Source organism: Arvicola amphibius, chromosome 10, assembly GCF_903992535.2.
Source record: "Arvicola amphibius chromosome 10, mArvAmp1.2, whole genome shotgun sequence".
NCBI classification, from domain to species: Eukaryota; Metazoa; Chordata; class Mammalia; order Rodentia; family Cricetidae; genus Arvicola; species Arvicola amphibius.
In genome coordinates, this window is record NC_052056.1 from 16,192,215 (window position 1) to 16,202,708 (window position 10,494).

The 10,494-nt window shown below is 35.8% G+C and overlaps 1 protein-coding gene across 1 annotated transcript; it reads left to right on the forward strand.

The window, feature by feature from the left end:
* The first annotated feature begins 1,775 nt into the window (after positions 1-1,775).
* Positions 1,776-9,563, forward strand: LOC119825052 (40S ribosomal protein S7-like). The gene is made up of 3 exons (XM_042055800.1): positions 1,776-1,970; positions 2,811-2,886; positions 8,965-9,563. Exons 1-3 carry the CDS (start codon positions 1,776-1,778, stop codon positions 9,555-9,557), a joined length of 864 nt encoding a protein of 287 aa, XP_041911734.1. The 3' UTR covers positions 9,558-9,563.
* The last annotated feature ends 931 nt before the right edge of the window (positions 9,564-10,494 follow it).

The following is a 10,494-nucleotide window of genomic DNA, read 5'->3' on the forward strand; positions in this document are numbered from 1 at the left end:
GTTAAATGGTAGTTTTTGCTGATAGTAGTTTAACTAATATCTCTGTGCTTTAAGCAGTCTTCTGGGCATTGAAAGGTTAGCTGGACTGGTCTGCACAGAGGACTCTCTTGCTATTATTTTAATGCAGAGGCAGGTTGCATTTTAATGGTGCTAATTTCTAACAATTACAGACTCTCTTCCCGCAAAAGCCTTGATTTCAACATTAAGCTTTCCAGTGTTCTTTTCTCCTTCACAATAAATTTTGAATTTCTTTATGACCCATTTTTTTCTTTTCCTTGCAGACCTGAATCACCAATTATTCATAAACATTCTATTGGTTCAATATTTTATTCCTTGGAATTATATTTGCCAAAGACATCAGTACATTACTTTTAAATTTAGTCAGTTAAGTTCTTAGGACAAGAGCAAAATGTTTACCAGTATATCACAGGAAAGACATGTAGCCCAGTTATTAACACTGCTCCCTCTAAAGCCTCTGGAACCAGGCTTCCTCGGGATGCACTACTCCCAACACTACTTCCAGGCTTCTTGTAAAATGGTACATCCATCTTTGCTTAAGCATTCAAGCACAGTAGATTGATTACCAATTTTCAGAGACATCACCATACAGATTTTGAAAGTGGTTGTACAATTTTGCACTCCCACCAGCAGTGGAGGAATATTCCCCTTACTCCACATCCTCTTTAACATAAGCTGTTACCAGTACTTTTTTTGATTTTTGCCATTTTGACATGTGTAAGATGGTATCATTTTGATTTGCATTTCCCTGGTGTCTAGGGATGTTGAGCAATTTCTTAAGTGCCTTTCAAACACTTGAGTTTCTTCTTGAGAACTCTGTTTAGATCTATACCTGAGTTTTAAATTGAACTATTTGGAATTTTGATGACTAGTTTCTAGAGATTTTATATATTTAGGAGATCAGTCTGCTGTTATATGTTGGGTTGGTGAAGAACGTTTCCCATTCGGGAGGCTGCCATTTTTCTTATTTACCATGTTCTTTGCCTCAGAGAAGCTTCTCAGTTTCAGAAGGTGCCATTTATTAACCATTGATGTCTGTGCTACTAGTGTTATGTTTAGGTATTGGACTTTTGCATCAATGCATTTAAGGCTACTTCCCACTTTCTTTTCTCTCAGGTTCAATGTCACTGGATTTAAACTGAGGTTTTTGATCCGCTTGGGCTTGAGTTTTGTGCCTGGTGATAGATCTATTTGAATTTTTCTACATGTTGACATCCAGTTATGACAGCACTATTTCTTGAAGATGCTTTCTTTTTTTTCCATTGTAAAATTTTGACTTCTTTGTCAAAAATCAATGTTTATATGTATGTATTAATGCAGCAATAGCACTCTTAAGCATATACCCAAAGAATGCACATTCATATTATAGGTACATTAATGTATTCAAATATGTTCATAGCAGCATTATTCATTACAGCCAGATCATGAAAACAACTTAGATGGTTCTCAACTGAAGAATGGATAAATAAAATATGTTACATTTAAATAAAGGAGTATTAGTGATTATAAAAAGTGACATGAAAATTTGCAGAAAAATAGAAGAAACTAGAAAAAAAACATACTGAGTGAGGTAGCCCAGACTGAGAAAGACAAACATGATAGCGTTCTCACTTATAAGTGGATATTAGACATAAAGGAAGGATAACCAACTACAACAACACCTAAGAAGTTAGATAACAATGAAGACTCTAAGAAAGACTTACATGGATTCCCTGAGGAAGAGAAAATAGATATGATTTCCTGAGTAACCTGGGAGCATGGGGTTTGGAAGGAAGGGTGAAGAGGAAGAAGAAGTAGAACATGAGGAAATGGGATGGTTGGGTTGTGGTAGGAACACAGATGAAGAGCAAGGGAAAAGATATCTTGATAGAGGGAGTTATTATGACATTAGGAAGAAATCTGGTGCTAAGGAAACTCCAGAAATCCACAAGGATGACCCAGCTATGACTCCGGTCAGTAATGGAGAGGGTACCTCAAATGCCTTTCCCCTGTAATCAGATTGATGACTGCTCTAATTGTCAACAGAGAACCTTCATCTAGTAACTGATGGGAGCAGATGCAGAGACCCACAGGTAAGCACTGGACCATGATGGAGCTACCCCAAAAGACAGCTGTCCTGAGCTGGTGGAAGTTACTGACTCTGGACTGATACCTGGGGAACCTGCATAGGACTAAAATAGACCATCTAAGTGTTAGTGATAGTTGTGTGCCTTGGGTAGTCTGTGGGGCTATGGGTACTGGGACCAAGATTTGCTCCTAGTGCATGAACTGTTTTTTTTTTTTTTTTGTTTTGTTTTGTTTTGGTTTTTGGTTTTTTTTTTGTTTGTTTTGTTTTGTTTTTGTTTTTGCACATTCCCTGTGTACGGATACCTTGCTCAGGCTTGATGACGGTGTAGGGGCTTGTTCCTCCTTAAATTTGCTATGTTAGACTTTATTGATTTCCCATGTGAAGCCTTACCCTTTCTAAGGAGTGGATAGGGGGGCATAGAGTGGGTATTGGGGAGGAATGGGAGAAGGGGAAAGAGGAGAACTGTGTTTGGTATGTAAAATGAAAAAAAAAAAATCCTTAAAAAGGCATTCAACTTCTTTTCTAGGTGAAAGTCCCAAAGTCTTCCATATTTCTCCAAAATACAGGAAAGTCAGTTCTTCAGAATAACATCCTGGTTTCCAGAAACAGCTTTTGTATTAGTTACTTTTCTGTTTCTGTGACTTAAACATCAAGATCAAGGCAACTTATAGAAGACATCATCTATTTTAGCTCCTGATTCAAGTAAGAGTTTTGTTATGAGCAGGGAGCTTCACAACAGGCAGCAGGAAGCAGGAAGGTGATTAAAGGGAGCTTCACAACAGGCAGCAGGAAGCAGGAAGGTGATTAAAGGAAGAAGCTTGGAGCTCCAATTCTAACATGCAAACAGGAAGCAGAAGGAGCGGACAAGAATGGCTTTTGTCTTTGAACTTCCAAAGACTGCCCCGGTGACTTCTGCCTTTTGACAAGATCACACCTAAACAGTTCTAAACAGGGCCAGAAAATAAGAACTAATAATCAAGAGCCAATTTGAGACATTCTCACTTAAACCACAGCAGGTTTCCTGATATGCATTACTTTCTTAGGAATTCATAGATTTATCCTAGATACTTTAAATTTTTGTTCATTCCACTTTAGTTACTATTTTTGCCATGTTCTGCTGCTCCTCAGTTGGGTCTGCAAATGGAAATTCTCTAACATACATAATGTTATTATGGCAGTCAAATCATTGACACTTCCTGCATCTCTTAGCAGTTTTAAAAGTTTTTTTTTTTTTTTTTAATTTGCTTAAAACAAACAAGCAAGCTCTCAGTCCCAGCCCCATGTCTTCCATAGCTATTGCGAATCTCTTTCTTGGTGATTCTGCTTAAATGACTCCACAGAGAAGCCTTCTCAGCCCACTTATTGAAAAGGGTGCTCTGTGTCTGACTAGTAGATATTGTCTGGCTCTAGCATTTGAAGGTTTATATTTACTTCCAAACCTGAAATAAGACCAATTTGAAGGGATAAACTTACATAGCAAAAAGGTAAGAGAAAGTGCTCTCTTCAGATATAGGCTTGTCTAAGAGATTGAAAAGCTAATGGCAGGGTGACAGTACATCTAAAAGAAAGTATTCATTGTAATTTATTGTAATGTTCATAAAAGGCCACATTTTTATAGTTTTACTAAAATTTAGAAATAATTATTTAAAACCAGCTATACTTGTAGTAATCCAAAAAATACCAACACACTTTTATGGATTTGAAGGGTTATTATCCTAGTTTTCATTTGTGATATCACCACACATATGTAAAAATTGTACTTCATTACTTTTTCTTAGCCTTCCATCAGATGGAAATATTTTAGCACCTCATTTTCTAAAGCTAGGGGCAATTTTATTTTTATTTTTATTTTTTTTTAGTGCTTGTTGTAGTATTCTCTATGGAAAAAAAACTGTATTACAAGCAATATCTTAACATTAAAATGAAATCACTTTAAGCATTTCATAAATATCTTGACCAGAAATTTAAGTGGGATTTTTTTTTTAACTTACAAGTATATCCCTGAGAATTATCATTTGTACAAAAGCCTTTTAAAAAAAGATATGTACCTGTAAAAGAGCCAGATTTTCCCAAGTTGCTGAACTGTAGCCTGCCATAAAGAGTACAGGGAACTACCACTGAGGAGAAGCCCCCTGGAGGGAGGTTTATTATCTAGCCAAATGATGAAAGTGCTTGTGACATTCTGATGCCATTGGAAGATGTTGCCCACACAGAGTGGGAGCTTTGAAGTTTTACTATTTCAGTCCTCAAGTTCCCATGTGTCAGTTCTGAAAACAAAATGTAGAGGGGAGAAAAAGGCAGCTGTGCCAGAGTCTCCGGGAATAGCCTGAGCGAGTAGCAAATGAACAGGCAAACTGTTGGACATATTGATTCAGTTTGTAATTTTCCCACTGCTTGTTTAAAAAAAAACAAAACAAAACAAAAAAAAACAACAACAACAACAACAAAAAAAAAAAACAGAATGCACTTAGATCTTTCTTGTCTGCAGAGCATAATATGACATTGATCTTTTCATAAAAGACATATTTGTTAGGAGAGTATCTGTTCATTTGTGCTTTTACATAAGCGATTGTTGCTTTCAAGTAAGAGGCTTAATAATGATATATGCTTAACTATATTAAATAGAACTGGGAGGAAAAGAGAAAAGTGAATAGCAATTTCCTGTTAACAAATTTGAGAGATCATTTAATGAAAATGCAAACCTGACAGAGATCAATTGTTAGCTGTTCCTTATAAATCTAGCTGTGTTTGGTAAGGGCAACAGGTTCTTACTGCCTCAGTGACTAAGTCTCACGTCAGTAGGAAACTCACTTCAGAGTCTCTAAATCCTTTGCATTGTTTAACTATGGTAAAGCAAAAGGTGAATGAAAGACATGGGATAAAATTAAAAAAAAAAATCATACAGAAAATAAATAAACAATGTTTAAAAATAACCTTTTATTGAACAGGGAAAACATTACACGCTTATTTTGCACATTTTATGTTTGGGAAACAGTGAGTAAGGATGTGAAATTAGTAGGAGAATAAGATGCATAAAATATTTCCAAGCCTACAATAACTCAAGATATATAATTTTATCTCAGAACTGTGGACTAGAGTGAAAAGATTGTTGACACAGGACCTGTGAGATAAGATTTCTGCTCATTATTGAAGTGGTCATTGCCACATGTTCGGATGCCATTTGTTTCCAGACACAGAATGCAAGTTATGATAGAAAGTAAATTAGGTATAAGACTTTGGACTCAAGAAGACATGATAGATAGAGAGATAGATGAGTATTTTCTCTGAATATGTCAAATGCAAATGGACTAAGCAATGCTGATATATTTATTGTCTGTATATTGTACATAGTTATTGTACTTATTGTATAGTGTTTTCTTATATTAGTTATAGCTTTTTCATTTTAGACAATAGAGGAAATGTAGTTACATTTCATTTTTATTTTTAATAACTAAAGCTTGCCTGAAGTTCAGAGAGTAAAACAGCCATACTGGCCAGCCTTATAGAACAGGTCACAATAACACAAATCTTTAATCCCAGTACCCAGAGTAGTTTGCAGAAACTGGGCAGTGCATGCCTTTAATCCTAGTTGTTCACACATTTAATACAAGATGAAGAGAGGATTATAAAACAGAAGAAGACAGCTCTCAGGCTCAGACTCACTCTGAAATTCCTGAAGGGAGGATAGTCATTTTCAGGCTGGGGTCAAAGTAAGGGCCAATGGCTGACTGCTTTGTTTTTTAGATCTTCAGGTTGAACCCCAGTATCGGTCTCTGGACATTTATTAAATCAGGCATCAACAAATAACTAGACAAAAGCAGAAACTTTTCCAAATCTTATAAATTTTATACATTTTATTTTTATTAAGGTCAATATCATTCAAAAAAGCCCAGAAATCAAAAATTGATAATTCCTTCTTGTATTTATGAGCAGTGCATGTGTAATTGTACTAAAAGAGTCAAAAAACTACCCCACTCTGTATTTTACAGAGTTTTCTTCTATAAGTGTGAATAAGGCTGGGAATGTGAGAGGTAGAAAAATGAGATTTTTGACAAGGAGAGGTGTTTAAATATGTGAATAGGTTCCTAAAGGAACTGGGAAAACTGAAGGACTATTGCCAAAAAAGGAAATATCCTCCTATCTGTGCTACAGGTGTTTGTGTGGGAGAGATGGTAACTAAAGGCAAAATGAGAAACCTGATGAATACAAATGGAATGTTTTAGCCCTGTGGGTTAAAGATTTATTTTGTAGGATATGATAAAATCAGATTTAAAAGTCATACCTCATTATTAAATCCAACTGGAGAAGAAAATTGATGTTGAAATATTTTTTGAACAAGAAGAATGAGAGGAAATGACTGTCTCTTTCATGTTAATTCAGCTGGTCTCCATGGTATACAGAACAGAAGAGTATTACATTCTAGTAACAGCTGTGGAGTGCTGTGGGAAACTTTTAAATGTGGCCTGTAGCTGAGAGGGAAATGGCTACAGAATTCCTTTTTGATGAAAACTCACCTGGGTTTAGTAAAACACAGAAATGACCTTTTCTGTTTGTAGAAAGTAAGCATACAGATGGTCCCTGATGGGCCAAGGGTGAGACGCGTATGAAAACTTTGTGGATGAGCTGCAGCGAACAAAGGAATGGTGGAGCTGCCTTAGCAGAAGGAAGGAGACTTCGAGCCACAAACATGGTCTTTTGAGCAAAGCTAAGGTAAATTCTCTAAGTTTAAATGCCTGACATCTACAAAGTCATATGGAACTATGTAAGGAACTATTACAGAGAAAAGTCACACCATTAACTATCAGTTCTGTAAAGAAGGGTAGTAGAATATTGCTAACTGTTCATTTCAGTGAGCAACATTAGAAACTATGTTTTTGGCTACTGACATTTAAATCAAGTTTTTATTTTACTATAAGGAACAAGTCAAGCCATGAGCTCACTATGGTTATTTCTCCTGTTTAGGGCACTTTAGGGAAAAGTTTTTTTTTTTTTTTTTTTTTTTTTTTTTTTTTTTTTTTTTTTTTTTTTTTTTGGATGCTTGTCAAATATGAAGGAAGAGAGATAAGTTTTGCCTGCTGAAAAAGAAAACAGACCACTTTTTGTGACTTGGCTCTTAGAGACATTGGCCATTACCTACAGGCAGCATCAGATGCTGACAGAACCTGCAGCCAAAAGTTTTCAGTAATATGAGTTCCAGAAACCCAAGTAAATTAATCTCACCACCATCCTTGAGCACTGGAAAGATATCAAAGTCCAAATTTAACTATATCTCTTCTCTTAGCTTTAAAACTTTCATTCTAGTATAACATTCAGTAGAGCATCCACTCACATTGATTCTGTACTTCTGACCTTTGCTAGCAGAAAAAAAGTAAATGTGCATGGTTTCAGCTACTAGGTACAAAGTGTCTTTCTAAAGTATTCCTTTCTTCTTGTAGAAGTATCAGTTAACTATTATAGGTAATATTGTAAAGCAAAATTAGTGTGTACCCTATCTCTAATTGTTGTTTATAATTAGATAATCTGCAAATAGCAAGAAAGTGTGTTCCTATCCCTTGTCCAAAAGAGTGGTACTACTAGATACATTCGACATGTCTTATAACCTCAAGTTCTGGGCTTAAAATTGTATTTCTTCCCAGACAAAGAACAACACAATTAGACAATGTGTATTTCAAAGGATCTGTTTGTCCATGAGAATTTACCGATTGTTAATATGTTATATTTGTGACCTCATCAGTGACATGAACTAAGATTGTTCATTGAGTTTTTAATTTTAAAGATTTTATAATCCTGACTAATAGTTTTGCTAGTATCTGTAACTTTAATAAAAATAATATCTGTCACAAATAACTTATAAATGAAAAGGTTATCTTCTAGTCAACATTTTATAGCTCCTAGTCCATAACAGATTTAACCATGGTTAAAACATGTGATTCAGAAAATTATACATCTTAAGCCAAGAATAAAAATATAGAAGGGAGACACACTTCTAAAATATCTTCCTCAAGGGAAAACCTGCAAAAATCCAGTGATTCTGCCTCAAGAAATTTCTAGTACCTTTCAACGTGCTGCCCTGTTATACATGCCTTTGAGCAGGCCCTAAGTCCTCTGGAGATGTTCAAGATTTAAGATAGATTGATACCTATGCTGTAACATAATTTTCAATATTTATTACATCATTTGTATTTCTGAAAATTAGGTAAAAAGTATAAAACAATAATATATCTTCAGTAGTGGTATTGGGTTAACACTCTTTTAATATTGAAAACTTATATGCAAAATACTAAACGAGTCATTGATTATTTTTGTCATATATGCAAAAGTGTGCAAAACAAAGGAATATACCGTACTTATCTTTTGTAATGCTAAAGATGGTAACTGCATATAAACTTCTGAGTATGAGTCAGGCTATGTCTATAACTGCAATATTATGCAAAGCAGATAGGAGCGTTAACAGTAAATAATTTTGCCATGTTACCATTACTGTTGGAACTTTATACTGTAAATGGATAAGAACAATATCTTAAATAATATCATCTCTATTTTTCAGCACTAATCAGTAAAGTTTTGCACTGTTAACTATTTTAAAGCTGACACTGTATAATTTATGTGAACATGTCATCATGAAGGAGGAGAGATGGTGATGGGCTATCTGAAACAGATTATTAATGCTTATCCACACTCTAGATCAGTTTACGACCTACACCAAAAGTATAACATTACAATGATCTGAGACAAGACATATGGCCTTCTTGGAAGAGCCTATTGGTATTGCATAGGAACAGTACTTAAATGCCCTGGTCCAAGAACACAGGGTGGTCATTCATAAGGAACTATTTAAAAGGCTCAGGAACTTTCTTTCCAAGCCGGCACTCCATAAGGGCGAGCCTTGTTGAGCTCGAGCGCTAAGATCGTCAAGCCTAATGGCGAGAAGCAGGACGAGCTTGAGTCCAGCATCTCTCAGGCGCTGCTCGAGCTAGAGATGAACTTAGATCTCAAGGCGCAGCTGTGGGAGCTGAACATCACCGCAGGCAAAGAAATTGAAGTTGGTGGTGGCCGGAAAGCCATCATAATTTTTGTACCAGTTCCTCAGCTAAACTTCTTCCAAAAAATCCATGTCCGGCTGGTTCGTGAATTGGAGAAAAAGTTCAGCGGGAAACACGTACTCTTCATTGCTCAGAGGAGGATTCTGCCCAAGCCAACTCGGAAAAGCCGTACGAAAAACAAGCAGAAGTGCCCCAGAAGCCGCACGCTCACAGCAGTGCATGACGCCATCCTTGAGGACTTGGTCTTCCCGAGTGAGATTGTGGGCAAGAGGATCCGTGTGAAACTGGATGGCAGCCGGCTCATAAAGGTTCATTTAGACAAAGCACAGCAGAACAACGTGGAGCACAAGGTGGAAACTTTTTCTGGTGTGTATAAGAAGCTCACGGGCAAGGATGTTAATTTTGAATTCCCAGAGTTTCAGTTGTAAAGAAAATGGCTGAGTAAAGTGTCAATCGTAGAAAAAAATAAATAAATAAAAGGCTCAGGAAACAATCTGAATGCATGGACTTTGGTCAGTTGTCAATGGAATTAGACTGTAGAGTGGTTCCTGTTGCAACTCAAGTTGTCTTCTTCACTGTGTTCAAATACAGCAGTGTAGTTACTACTGGATAGACAAAAGCTTTCAGATGAACGCAGATTCCAGGACCCATACTTGACCAGTGATAATTCCGAGTTCTCAATCGGAATGAGCAGCATTCAAAAGTCATTCTGTCACAATCTCTTTCGTTCTCACAAAAGTGAGTTATGTTGTTAGGAAAAATATTCCACAAAGGATCCCATGGGGTATAACTGATTATTCTCTCTTTGTATTAAAGTTTCCTCTTCACTAGAATATATTACTATTAATGGAAAATTAAAATTTAAAATACAAACCTCCCTCAAAATTAAATGAAATTGATCCCACTGTGACAATGTTGATAAAAATCATTGCCTACAAAGAATGAATAAAACAAAATTTATACAAGTCTTCCAGTAAATAGGAAAAAAGTAAGATTCAACTAGGTTTTTGTTGTTTTTATAGTTCCTACTATAAATCTCCTTGAAATAATTCATCTCCATACATCATTGTTTTTCCATTGTTCTCTCACAAAAATCAATGCACAGTTTGTTCTCTCATAATTCAGACAGAAAGGCAAGTTCCTTTGGAATTGTAGAGAACTATCATACTCTCTATATTTCAATGACATTATAAGCATTTATCCTATGGTATGCAGGATCTTCATCATTTGTTCATTATATTAAATGCTACTTCTTTGTGTAACTTTAATTGATACAAGTAATTTTTTCCTTATCCTAACGACCAAGCTACTTTATTATGGTTGGAGCAATTAAAGAAGGAAGACTAATGAGGATCCTCAAGTTCT